We start from the raw sequence: 14050 nt of genomic DNA on the forward strand, positions 1-14050 counted from the left end.
CTAGAATCCAGTCCATACTGTCTTTGTATATGGTGGTGAGGAGTCTGTTTATCTATCATGTTTAATATCTCTCTCTTGATAAAACCTGTCTTCCATGAATTTGCCTAATTCCCTTCTAAAACTGTATATGCTAGCAGCCATAGATCCAGTCTAAGTCCCACTCCCTTCTGTTAATGCTTACTTTAGCCCACAAAAAATGTCTCTGCAGCACTTCTCAGAACTCCCTTCTGCCCTCCCCTCCATAATGCCCCTTCTTCAGGACTTAGAGCAGTTTAAAATGCCCAGGGTTAGCTCAGCCAGCTGGGTCACACTGAGACAGAATGGGGGAGATATGACAGCATAGCCCGACTGAACCAGGAACCAAGGGCGGAGGAAGGGGTGTGTGATGGGGGCAGTCCGCCTCGGGTGTCACCACTGAGGGGGGTGACAAAATGCCTGGCAGCACTCACTGCAAGGCCTGCAGTGCACCTGAGCCATGCATCTCTCCTGGGAGTGACGCAGTGGCTCGGGCGCCCATAGGTTCATGCTGCCCCAAACAGTCTGCCCGCCACCTCCCTCTCAGCTGTAGGGTGGCTGAGTGGGAGGAGGCAGGCAGACTCCTCGGAGGCCCCACAGAGCATCCTGTCCCGGCTTGCCCCGCCCTGTGGGCGGCTGGCTCTGCCCCTGGGAGCAGGGCACGCGCGCCGCCCCAGGCACCCGATCAGCTTGCTCCACCAGTGCCAGGAACTTCTTGACTCAGGCAGAGATCCATTGGATCCTTACCCCACTCATCCCAGCAGATCTTGCTACAGGGGAAATTTGCCTGTCTTCAGCCTTGTACAGTTTTGACACAATCTCATTGTGGGTGCATGAAATGTGCAAATAAATGCAATCATGCAGATATTATTTATTTATTTATTTATTTATTTATTTATTTATTTGCCGCCCCTTCCTCCAAAGATCACAGGGCGGTTTACAGTATTAAAAAATGAAGACTCAAAATACATACCAAGAACAACAAGAAAACCAATAACCCTCTCCCACAAACACATTTAAAAGGCCACAGATAATTTAATCAGCCAAAAGCCTGGTTATAAACAGACATATAAATGTCTATAAACAAACATTTTTGCCTGGCGCCTGGTAAGTTATGGTGTTATAGATGTCTCAAACTAATACTGGCCAGTGGTAAATGAGTACTGCACACATTTCATGAGTGAAGTATTCTGACTTACATAATTTTTATTCCTAGTAGGAGTACTTATGTCAGAAAGACTAGAACTCAGCTTCCTAAAATGCCTAGGCCACAAGTAGTTTTTTCCATCACCACACCCTTTCTACTATATGCCATAGAAATCACTGTGAGACAGCAAGTGGGGTTTTTAAAAAATCCTTAAATTATATTAACAAGATTTAACTTGATGCTTTGCCTTATCATTTACTGTCTATTCCATGTGGCAGTTCCAGTTGACAGATTTCCTCAAAACAGAAAATTCCAAAATCGTATGTAAGTCAATAACATCATAAACTATTAATCAGATGCAATGATGGAACATTAACGTAACTATAATGTATTTCTACACCTTTGGCTTTTTTTGCCAAAAGAGAAAAATCATTTATCAAAATTGCCACTAAAGCAAGATTACTGTCCCATTTGTGCATCTTTGTTATGAAGCTCCATTGCATATCCACTAGGCAACTATTCAGACAACTTGAAATTAAAAAGAAAGACAATATTAAATAAGGAGTTAAGAGTCCACTACAATGATTTTGCTGGTGATTTCAGAACTCTTTTGGTCTTGTTAAAAACATCCCAGACATATGTGTCTGAAGTCATGAAGATGAAAGGGGATTACAGAATGGGTCAATTTCAGAACAGATGGTTTCTATTGCAAATCTATATCTAGAAAAAATATATGGATTCCAGTGACTTGCAAATAACTTTTTCTATAACAGGATTCCATGACATCATAAGCTACAATGCTTCAATAGTTCTTGGCATCATGAGAGGAGCACAAAGGGCACATTTTATTCAATTCAAACAGTTCCTGTGACAAACCCAGAGTTTATGATGGCTGCTTTAAGTTTCTGCTTGGCTACATTTGTACTGTACTCCCTTCCCCCAAGTTGAGAGAGCAGCAGCAACCGCATAGCTCTCAGCTATTACATGGCAAAATAGGTTCATCTCTATCACATGCCATCTCAAAATACCCAATGCAGTTCATGCTAGGTCAACCCTTGTTGTTCACTAGTGGTATTTTAATGTCTGGATATAATAAGGTGCATCGGTTTGAACAATATTCAATACGTCAGATTTTGGTTAGAAAACTGCTGAACAGCTATTTCACATTTTTATTCCCTTATATTTCTAGTATTGTGGTATTGTGAAATTGTGCAGCTTTGCCAAAATTAAAACAAAGATAGATACCAAATTCAAACATTTATGACGGCAGCTAATAAATTTCAGTAATGACACATTTACCACTGTGGTCACATGAAAGATTACCATCCACAGCTTTGTGAATCACCAGCAACGTAAAATCTTGAGGAATTGGATGGCTTACTGCTCATGTTATTAAAACCATTTTGAGAAACATGGGTCACATGAACTGAAGAGGCAAATTATTTGCAATATAGCAGATTTCTGCTAATGCAATGGAACTTTCCCTTCCTCTCCTCCTTTCCTGCAGCTCCCCAAAATCTGCTTTGGAGTGATCTCCAGAAAAGATTCCGGGGTGAGAACAGTAAGACAAAGTCCTACTTTGCATGGAAGTCTGGTTGTACACTGAAATAATCAGATATCACTCACCATCAAATTTAATACACAAAGTTCAAATTATCCCTGCACATCTTAGAAAATACTTGCATGGGCATTTTATTTTTTTTAAGATGAATGGGTGCACTGATTCCAACCTTTCCTTATCAACAAACCACAGCATGTTCCAAACTCAATCTAAGCTAGCTCCATATTCATGGGATTACACAAACGTTATGGTTTCCTGTGGTCTAGCCCCAGCAGTGCCTGTTAGTATGACGCCTTCTTTATATATGAACAAAGTAGGATATACTGTACATGTAAAAATCAATCAAAAAATTCAAGCTGATTCTGTCTTTTTCTGGAAGCAACAATAAACTACCAGCATTTTACTAGCGAAAAATAGCAATTAATGAGATTTTTGAGAAGAAAAAGTCTCTTGACAATTTGGGATGGATGCAGAAAATGGATTATAAACCATCCCCACCCCCCAAAAAAGTTCCAGTTTGTCTCTAAGGAAGTCTCTTCTTTATTTTCAACTCAAAATGCTTCAAAACACTAGAATGGTCCTTTAAAATGTGCAAGATTTAGAAGAATAAACTAACAGATAATGATGATAATAGGAACTAAAAGAGAGGCAAAGCCAATATGAAGGTCAGGAATAAGTGTCCATGGTCATCTTCAGATATTTAAAATCCTTACTTTCAATTGAAACATATGTGAATGCTGCCAAAACTCTTTGCTCTAGGCCCTCCCAAACACAACTGATAAGACAAAATACTGCACGTGCACTGCATCCCAAATTGATGCAACAGTAGAACAGAGCAATAAATCGTACAGCAATAAAATCCTGTACTGAAACATTTCCATTCTCATTAAAATAGGCTACATTTGTATTAAGGAAAACTGAATACCAAGCTGGAGACTAAATTGCATGCCTTCTTTGATCTAGCTTCCTAACAAAACAAGATTTGAGATTTCTGAAGCATCTGCATGCTATGAGTCATTATTTCAACTTTTTCTGTTGAATGATAAATAAAATCCTGCAAAGAACTACTCACACCATAAAGCCTTTTTCAACTTGAAAGGCCTACGTTATTTTGAAAGTTCTGTAAATAGAAACTGCACTCTTTAGTTTAGATCCATTTCATTTGTGTTGGCTGAATGGCATAAAGAAAGTGAAATCCACTTGGAAATCCACCATTGGTCATTTCCCGGTCTCAAGAGATTGCCAAGTCTGAAGCAATAGCAGGAAGATATGCTACAGTCCTTCAGGGCAGCCTCAATTCTGTGAGCCAGAAGACTTAGCACAACTCCTTTCCTGATTATAAGTTGCAGCTTCATTATGTCTTGCTATTGTGGTAGCTTTGTTGAAATAGAATCATAGATTTGGAAGGTACACCAGAGGTCCTCTATAATCAACCTTCTGACAATGCAGGAAATCCACTGCTGTAGCATACCTGATAGGTGACCATCCAGCCTCTGTTTTTTTAAAAAACCCAATGCAACCTCTGTTTTGTTTAAAAAGAAAAATAAAACCAATGCAAGGGAGCCCATCACCTACCAAGGCAATCTATGCCATTGTCATTCTATTTTTCCAATGTGAAACTGTTAGATTGCATTCTACGATCTGGAGCAAGAGAAAACTAATTCATTCTGCCATTTATGTAGCAGGCAGCCTTTCAAATATTTGACTATGGCTATTATCTCTTCTCCAAGCTAAACAAACCCAACTCCTTCAACTGTTCTTCATAGGGAATGATCTTCAGACCCCTCACCATCTTTGTCACCTTCTTGAGACATGTTCCAGTTTGTTAGTCTCTTTCTTTAACTGCAGTGCCCAGACCTTGATACAGTACTCCAGGAGAGGTCTAACCAAACCAGAATAGACTGGCACCATTATTTATTATGATCTGGATGTTATTTCTTGTGATTCTGTTGAACTGCATTCACGTTTCACTTGTGGACAACCTGAACTGTTAAGTTTTGTGCCACCCATTCTATGTTTGTGCATCTTATTTTGCCTAACTAGGTGCAAAACCTTACATTAAACTCTGGTTAGAGTGTGGTGCTGATAATACCAAGGTCGTAAGTTTGATCCCCGTATGGAAAGCTGCATATTCCTGCATTGCAGGGGGTTGGACTAGATGATCCTCATGGTCCATTCCAACTCTACAATTCTATTATTCTAATATCATTTTGGAAATCACTACAAATTAATTTGGGTCCGCCTGACCCACTCTAGTGATTTCTAGCTGCCTCAATTCAATCTGTGTTTGGCACAAATAGTTACAAGTCGGCCTAATCCAGTTCATGACTTGGACAAATGTGTTGCACAGTACCATAAAACATGCATTTCCATGAAAAAAGATTTAGTAAAGGGTAATTTTACACATATACTTAAAAACCAAAAATTACAAACAAATCTGGTTCTTTTACCTAGAATTACAAGCTCAGAAGAATTAACTAAGGTGCAATTCTTATTTAATAACTTTAAGAAACCTCTAAAGCTGGCTGAAGTTTTGAGATTGCTTCTAGTGCTCCGATTTTAAAAGCATGTAACTTTCTTAATAATTTTTCCTGCAAATGTTGGCTTTGCTGTAAGGACATGAAAATGAGCCATAAGAACTTGACTATGTACTTCAGGCCTAGAGACTATGTTTTGCAGATGTTTTCAGGTTGCCATAGTAGCTTCTGAATTTGTCTCTTTCAATATGAAGTTGGTAACCTCGTTTTAAAAAATGACAAGAGTCAATCTTGTAGTATGCTGCTTCATCAGAAAAAATACTGACCAGTTAAAAATAAAAATAAAACTATTTTTATTTCTCTTTTGGATGATAACATAACCAGATATCCAGTGTTAGTATTAACATATACATAATCTTAAAAAGCCAGACCATGACATTTTACACAAGCCAAAATGAGTGCTTCAAATGTGCCAAAAATTCTTGCTTTCCAGGTGCCAGAAATCAAAAGCCTTTTTGCCCTGTGTTTGAAAATTTCCCACTGAAATTTTTTTTGCTGCTCTGAAGTTGTCTTAAGGATTTAAGCAAAAGAGCCCTTCTCACTAGTGAACTGAAAGGTTTCATACCCTTTTAATAATGCCCATTGTTGCTTTTAGAAGTCTTTTTCTGAGTCTTTGTGGATATATACATCACGCCATGAAGATCTATCACAGTCATACTCATATACCATATGTGTGAACTTGATGTGGATGTGTTATCTCATTCCTTTTTCCTCACTTCCTGGCTTCACTCACAGCTCCTCTCATAACACAATGTAGTCTACTATCACCATATGGTAATGACCGTATCAAAATGGATTGAATGAAGAAGTCTAGCATCTGCTCAGATCTCCTCAAGCCTCAAAATCATGCTTGCCCAATTCACATTGGTCTATGATCCAAGCATGCACTCAGTTTTCCATACATCAGAGTTTGCATGGATCTCATGCAATATACAATCAATTCAGATTTATTATCATGTTGAGCTGGCTTCAGGCACCAGGCCCATTGGCAGACCAACTCTGTGTTACAAAGATGTCTGGATCAACCCCACTGTGTGGGAATCCATAGTGCCTAGAGACAGACAGACATGTCATGTATCCATGGCAGTGACCAGAAGAGGAATGACCACTAGGAAGATCACAGAAATAAGAAATGCCATGCTGCATCTGCAGCAGCATAATCAGATACCTACATCTGCCCCAGCTGCAACAAAACAGGTCTCTCCCATATTGGTCTCTACAACCACAGCAACTTTCCAACAGCTTGTCTTCACCCCCAAAGGCACACTCCTCCACTGCTGACCACATAACACTAGTAATAACACAAATACATTTCGAGGCCCAATATAAGCTGCAGGTTTTAACATATAAACCCTTAGAGGGTTTATACCCTTAGAGCCACAAAAAATGACTGACTGCCTTTCCCAACAAGAATACATCCAGACTATGTTCATCCAGACATTACAAATGTCTTCTGGGGCCCTTCCCCATGAAGCCCTACCCCTGAGAGATGCCCAAGAAAAAGTGCCTTTTTGGTTGTGGCTGTCTGCCTATGGAACGCTTTTCCAAGTGAGGCTCACCTGGTGCCAACACTGACATCTTATCAGCACCAGGTGGAGATTTTCTTCTTCACCTGGGCATTTGATGGAATTTGAAAAGTTTCTAAAGTTGATTGTAAATTACTTGAAGTCTTGCGCTAAATGACTTACAAAAGAGAAGAAATAAAGATATTAAGTATTTTGAGTTCAACGAGAGGATAATTGAACTGTTTACAGCCAAAGATTCTCACCTCTGCAATCATCCTGTTAGTGTCTCCTAAGAAAAGAAGGTTCAGTGCTTCCTCCTCATTGGTTGCTTGCTGCAAAGAGAGATGTTTCAGATGAATGTTCTGATCAGGATCTTCCATTATTGTCACCTTTCTAGAAGAAGAAGAAAAAGAAGAGGAGGAGGAGTTTGGATTTGATATCCCGCTTTACCACTACCCTAAGGAGCCTCAAAGCGGCTAACAATCTCCTTTCCCTTCCTCCCCCACAACAAACACTCTGTGAGGAGAGTGAGGCGGAGAGACTCCACTGCTCTTATCCACTACACCACATTGGCTCTACAATACAATAATTTTTTTTAAAAAACAAGATTTAAGTAAAGCTTAATGTCGGCATTTTGGGCACAAAATATATTGCAGCCGTTTTAAAGAATCCATAATGTATTTTGTGAATAAGTAAATGCACAGATATCCTGGATTTTTTTTTCTTTTTCTGAACGTAGAATCATAGAATCTTAGAGCCGGAAGGGGCACAAGGGTCATGTACTCCAACCCCCCACAATGCAGGACTCTCAGTTAAAGCAGGTTGCGTCTCTCGGCAAAAATAAATTTCCCAAGTGTTCATAGCAGAACTACCAAAAAACCAGTGCAACCCTGCAGTTAATATTTGCACCTTGATATAGGCCCATGAAACATTTCATAGGCAATGTGGTGATGGTTTTCCCCACCCTCAGAATACATCCTTTCATTTCCCCCTTTATCTTTGATTTTATTTCCTTTCTTCCACTTAAAGACTGGCCCTAATTCAAGAATGACAGGCTACAGCATAAAACATGAACTAATAAGGATCATGACACAATTATAATATACAAGCGAAAAAATTCTTGGGACAGTTCTAATAATGCAGCAGGCAATATCCTATTAGTAACTGGCCTCGCTACATCACTGCCCCCTGCAAAAAAAACACACCTAAAGCTAAACATTGTGGTCTGCACCCCAGAAGTGAGTTTGTACCTCAGTCAGAAGAGAGGGCAGTCCATTAATGGAATGCCATCACTGAGAAGGCTCTATCCCATTTTACTTGACCAGGGGGAAAAGAAGGGCCTCCACCACACAGATGTTCTGTTCAGCATTTGGGCCCCAAGATGCTTAGGGTTTTATGCCAACTTAACAAAGAGAAAACTTGATGGTTGTGGAACTTGTAGACCTCATCTAGACCTGAGATTGTGCATGACTGTGCGTGTGCCTAACCAAAACAAGCCCTCATATGTTAGGTTTTCTTACTAGCTTGGCTGATGCAACCAAAGAATTTGTACAGTACAACTTGGCTAATTCTGTTTTATGCATATTCCACCCAGCTTTAAAGAAGTCTACAAATTCCATCTACTTAGCCAAATGAAAACATTCTTTGTTTATAGAAAAAACAAAAATCCTGCTTCTGCCTCCTCTCCATCATTATGGATAAGTTAGCAGTACTTTTCCATATCAAGGTCCAAGTTAGGACTAATTCTTACGGATTTTAGACATTTCTACCTGTATTGGAGGAATGGAGACAACTTTATATAGATATAAAGCTAGCAGCAGCAACTTGAATTATGAGAAACAATATACTGAACAGTATTAATAGTTTCCTCTATCACTTTTTTTTTTTTTTTTTTTTGAGAGGGACAGTTTGACACTGGAAACCACTGACATAACACTATCTAATCAATCTCATATATTTTTCTACCACTGTGGAAAAAGTTGTACCTATTGGTAAAAAAAAAGCCAGAATGAGACAGGGTGCAAAAATCCAAGTGTCCAGTCAGAATATTTGTCAGGTCTAATTTTCTTAACTGCCAATGGTGACCAGAAATCTCTATTTTTGCAGCCCTTTTCAAATCACAGATATTCTTTGTTTTAGATGTGTCTGTGAAAAAAATAAAAAAAATTCCTTCCAGTAGCACCTTAAAGACCAACTAAGTTAGTTCTTGGTATGAGCTTTCGTGTGCATGCACACTTCTTCAGATACACGTGTACACTGTGTATCTGAAGAAGTGTGCATGCACACGAAAGCTCATACCAAGAACTAACTTAGTTGGTCTTTAAGGTGCTACTGGAAGGAATTTTTTTATTTTGTTTTGACTAGGGCAGACCAACACGGCTACCTATCTGTAACGGTGAAAAAAATGACATCTCTGTAAATTCAGAACTCTTTTCAGAATCCACCGCAACCCCTATTAAATACACATTTTAACTCAATTGTTCCCACTAAATGAATGTGATCCAACTAATGCTAAACTGACACATTTACTTTCTAAAAGGTATGGGAAAGGAAATACATTAAGAATAACCACACCTAAATCTGAAAGCACTTGTGGGTTTTTAAAAAGAAAAATGTAATTGTGCATCTAATGAAGGCTGGATTTTTTGGGGGGGGGGAAATGAAAAGATTTGTGATTTTTAAAAATGTTTCACTCACGGCAAATCTTCTAGTTTGGAGGCTTCATGTCGCGGGTCCAGCAGATCATAACCACACTCATTATAAATTTCTAAGTAGGAAATATGTGTTGTGTATACTTTGCTGCTATCCTGAATTGGAAGAAAAATAAAAAGATGGGATTGATAGTTATCTAAAAACCTAGGATACACTGACAGTACATATTTTGTGTTGTTTACCTTCTTACAGTATGTCCTTCTTTGAAAGGTTTACACACATTATTAGAAGGTGGTCCCCCCCCCCCATTTTTAATTATAATGTTCCATTATAAGCATTTTGGCATACTGAGAAAGACAGTAATAAAATCAAGAATAAAACATGGTAAGACTATAATAAAAGAGCAACAGCAGTACAACTGGTTACTTATTAACCTCCCTCAAAATATGTTATCACATTTATTTAATGGTTCCATACTTGTACAAATATATATGTTCCATGTTTCTGTGACCAGATCTGTCTGCATTCTCCTCTTGAATTGCTTTGATGGATCAGACAATCTGAAAACTGATGGGGAGCAGAAAATAATAAGTCTGCTGAGAACCTACAATCTTTCATTTGGGAGAGAACCTTCCCCTTTGGACCTACATGGGGAACAGCATCACTTCTCACTGCTTTAGGTAAGTATCAGTATCGGTGTGACATCAGCCACCAGCCTCCCAATCTCCATGAGCATCTCTGAACCTTCAGACTAAAGAAATGGCACAGAATTGCCATCATCAATAGGTCTGAAAGCAAAGGGTCAAGAATTAATGTGAGCTTACAGAGATCACCAACAAGCAGCGCAGAATTACCAATGATGGACAAGGATCAATGAAAGACAGCTTGCTGTCCATTACCAATGCTTCTTTGCAATGTGCAGCCTCAAGAGCAGTGTTTCCCAACCTTGGGCCTCCAGCTGTTTTTGGACTACAATTCCCATCATCCCTAGCTAGCAACACCAGTGGTCAGGGATGATGGGAATTGTAGTTCAAAAACAGCTGGAGGCCCAAGGTTGGGAAACACTGGTCTAGAGAATGCCGGTTGTGTTCTAAGTTGTGCCCATCAGTTCATGTAGGACAGTGGAGAGCCCAATAGGCCTGGCAGTGCCTCACAGACCCTAATATACATCCTAGGTTGCACCATACTTATTTGCAACTTGTTGAGGTTCCCTGGCAGAATGTCAATGTGGAAAGGGTTCTCTGAATGTACAAAGCCTGAAAACAACTCATATTGCCCCTTTCTTTGGGTATGGAATATGCTCCTATCAACCAAGGATGACTTACTGAGGTGGTGAGTTATTTTCTATTTTACTAGGCTGCCCATTGTAGGAAGACATGGAAGGCTATGGATATTACAAATATTTGGGCAGGAGAACTCACTGTTATTGTTTCCCCCTTCCCCATGGATTACGAATTACAAGGGGCACCACCTCTCCAAAGCTACACATTTCCCACTCCTACCATGCCACCAAAATGCCATGGTTGGTGTTTCCGCAAACATTATTCAAACCATACACAAAAAACTGGGCATGGCGGTGTAAGAGAGAAATGTGTATCCATCTCAGTGATTCCTTGAGTGTCTTTAGACTGAGCTTTGCATTCTGAGTACCTTGGATTTAACATACAGTTCCTTCAAGATAATCCACATTTCAGTAAATTTACAGTAATAAGCTTTCCACTAGCTGTTTCTAACACAGCAAGGTAAAAGGGGGGAGTGGATGGTGCTGTGATCTAAACCACTGAGGCTCTTGGGCTTGCTGATCAGAAGGTCGGCGGTTTGAATCCCCGCGATGGGGTGAACTCCCGTTGCTCTGTCCCAGCTCCTGCCAACCTAGCAGTTTGAAAGCACACCAGTGCACATAGATAAACAGGTACTGCTGCGGTGGGAAGGTAAACGGCATTTCTGTGCACTCTGGTTTCCATCACGGTGTTCCATTGTGCCAGTAGCGGTTTAGTCATGTGAGCCACATGACCCGGAAAGCTGTCTGTGGACAAACGCTGGTTCCCTCGTCCTGAAAGCGAGATGAGCGCCGCAACCCCAGAGTCACCTTTGACTGGAATTAACCATTCAGGGGTCCTTTACCTTTTACCTTTACCTAACACAGCAGTTAGAAGAAAACTGAGCTGGAAGCTGCATGTACCTCTAAGGATATGCACATAAGCTAGGACCTCAAACCAGGAAGAGATGGGAGAGTGCCAGCTCCCTATCTAATGTGCAAGAATATATTGAATCTGGCTTTGCCTAGCTAGAGATCCCATATGTGGGAACACAGACCATGAAGACCCATTCCAGTACTAAACTGAGGCAATCCAGTAAGTGAATTTTTTCCTGTTTTAAAATTTGAACTTTTTAAGCCCACTTATGTATATATTCAGACTAGTTCTATGCCACCTTTCTGCCAAACAGAGATACTGGTCAAGGCTTATAAACCAAAAACTCTTAACTCAGTTGCAACTTGGATGAACAAGCAGTGATAGTAAATAATATCTGAGAGTTTCAACTCAGAAGGACATAAATGTTCCACTTTGGCTTTGCCTCTATTGGTTAATGAGGTGATACAACTGATATTTCAACATATAAACAGAATTTCATTTTCTCTTTTGTGGAATATGGCAAAATACCAAGGTCCTTTCATTTCCTGTTGCAGAAGAACCATTCTCAGACTGTCACATCCTATTTGACAAGAATACTAACCTCTTCATTAACTTATCAGTTCTCAATCAGTTTAATAAAGTTTCTACAGTGCTTTGTTCCCTTGACCCGATTAACAAAATCCTTTACTTCAAGTTTCATCTTGTTTGAGGGAGTATAACACTAAGCTCAAACCTGTATTCCAACTATTACTAAGAAAAAATACTAAATGCAAAGCAGATTGCTACTCAGAATGATAGGGCCAGTGCAGACATACTCTCAGGCATGGTTAAGAGAGCATGAGGAAGCCACATAATTTCATGCTCCTTTTAGCCATTTTAGGGAAGGTAACTGAATTAGTCAAAGGATGCAGAAATATCTAAAATATACAAGGAATCCAAAGAAACAGGTGCAATAAACTAAAGTAAAATTGGGCATTTCACAGTAACTAACCTAATCCTAAATATATTCATATGGAAGTAAGGTCACATTAATAATAACAGGATTAACTTCCATTTTAGAGGATTTAGGAACACAGAACACTGTATCTCATAATTCAGCCATGTCTGTAACCAGCATAGCAATGAACATTCACCAGCCGCGCCACCTGTGGAGCAGCTGTGTCCTATGAATGGCATTCACCCTTCAAGGTCTTTGATGGGATCTTGTTAACTAGTCCTTTTGGTCCAGATACCATTTTTAACAGATCTAAAAATGTTAAATTCAAAACAGATGGGAAAGAGTCTCTTGAGAAAAATACATTTTTGCACAAAATATTTTAATTGCCTTTTTACTGTTCACAGATTTACCTGATTCATGTGGTCTGCAGGTGCAGTTACACAAAGAAAGTTGCCTAATATCTACCCTTTCTTTGCTCAGACAGAATCAATGAAAAAACCTCTTGCATATCATTCATAAGTATTTCAAATCTTTATTGAACAATAAAAAAGGCCCACAAAAATCAGAGAGAATTTTGGACATTTCTGTCTCCGAATACTTACAGTTCAGCAATAATGTTTTAATACATTTTAAAGACAAACTGCGTATCTGGTTCTGAACCAGTCTTCTACAGAATCTAAATCAGTTTATCGTGAATGGTTTGAAAATATATCTCCAAGGACTGATATCTCAGACTTATTGAGGTTTTAATGACTAAATGAACCCTGGCAGCAAAAACCAAAAAGTTAAAAATGAAATGAAAACATATTTAACATCTTAAAACCAATTAAAAGGATCTAAAAATTAAGAACGTCTAAAAACTTTTAGTAACAATTGCTTAACATCCACACACAGATAATAATTTCAAGGCAACCAGATATCACAATAAAATCAGTATTTCTTTCCTCAGCTATATCATTATATTAGTAAATGAAATGTTTTAAAGAAAAATGATCATAGAGAATGGCCTGTACCTTCTGCAACTGCTGAAATATGTAAGATAGTGTCCGTGGAATTATGCCCCTATCACTGTAACGTTCTGCTCCTCCTGTTATGGTAAAGGTCTTGCCGCTGCCCGTCTGTCCATAAGCAAATATGGTGCCATTATAGCCAGCTAGAGCACTGAAAGTGGAGCAATAAATATGTTATCTATAAAATATAAACATTGGTTTATAAACCTTCATCCTCTGATTAGTGTAGCCATGGAAATCTTTGCTGGCATGACTGGATATTCCTTACATCTTTTAAGATGGAAAATAATGTCAACCTTTTTCAAGCAATTTCCTTTAATTTAACACATTTTTAAATGCTTTCGTGAATATATGCATTTTTATACACACTTACCCCAATGTATGCAATTTTGTACACGTTACTTGGCTGGAGAACTGAACAGCAAAATTCAATGAAGTGCAAATTTTGAAGGCGGGCTATGCTTTGATTCTCATATTGTCCTGGAAAGTGTGAATTTGGTAGTTTTATCTTTAAACTGAAGCAAATCCACCCTCAATCCCCACGGGTGATA

At 39.1% G+C, this 14050-nt stretch overlaps 1 protein-coding gene across 1 annotated transcript in view; it reads right to left on the minus strand.

The window, feature by feature from the left end:
* KIF6 (kinesin family member 6) overlaps positions 1-14050 on the minus strand; it is a 144069-nt gene that overhangs the window by 114422 nt on the left and 15597 nt on the right. Inside the window, exons 4-6 of the mRNA XM_081854155.1 lie at positions 13503-13650; positions 9463-9572; positions 7029-7158 (exon numbers count right to left, since the gene is read on the minus strand). Of these exons, the coding sequence (XP_081710281.1) occupies positions 7029-7158; positions 9463-9572; positions 13503-13650 (388 nt within the window). The remainder of the gene's footprint in view (positions 1-7028; positions 7159-9462; positions 9573-13502; positions 13651-14050) is intronic.

This window comes from Podarcis erhardii (assembly GCF_964252035.2).
Source record: "Podarcis erhardii genome assembly, chromosome: 3".
In the NCBI taxonomy this organism is placed as follows: Eukaryota; Metazoa; Chordata; class Lepidosauria; order Squamata; family Lacertidae; genus Podarcis; species Podarcis erhardii.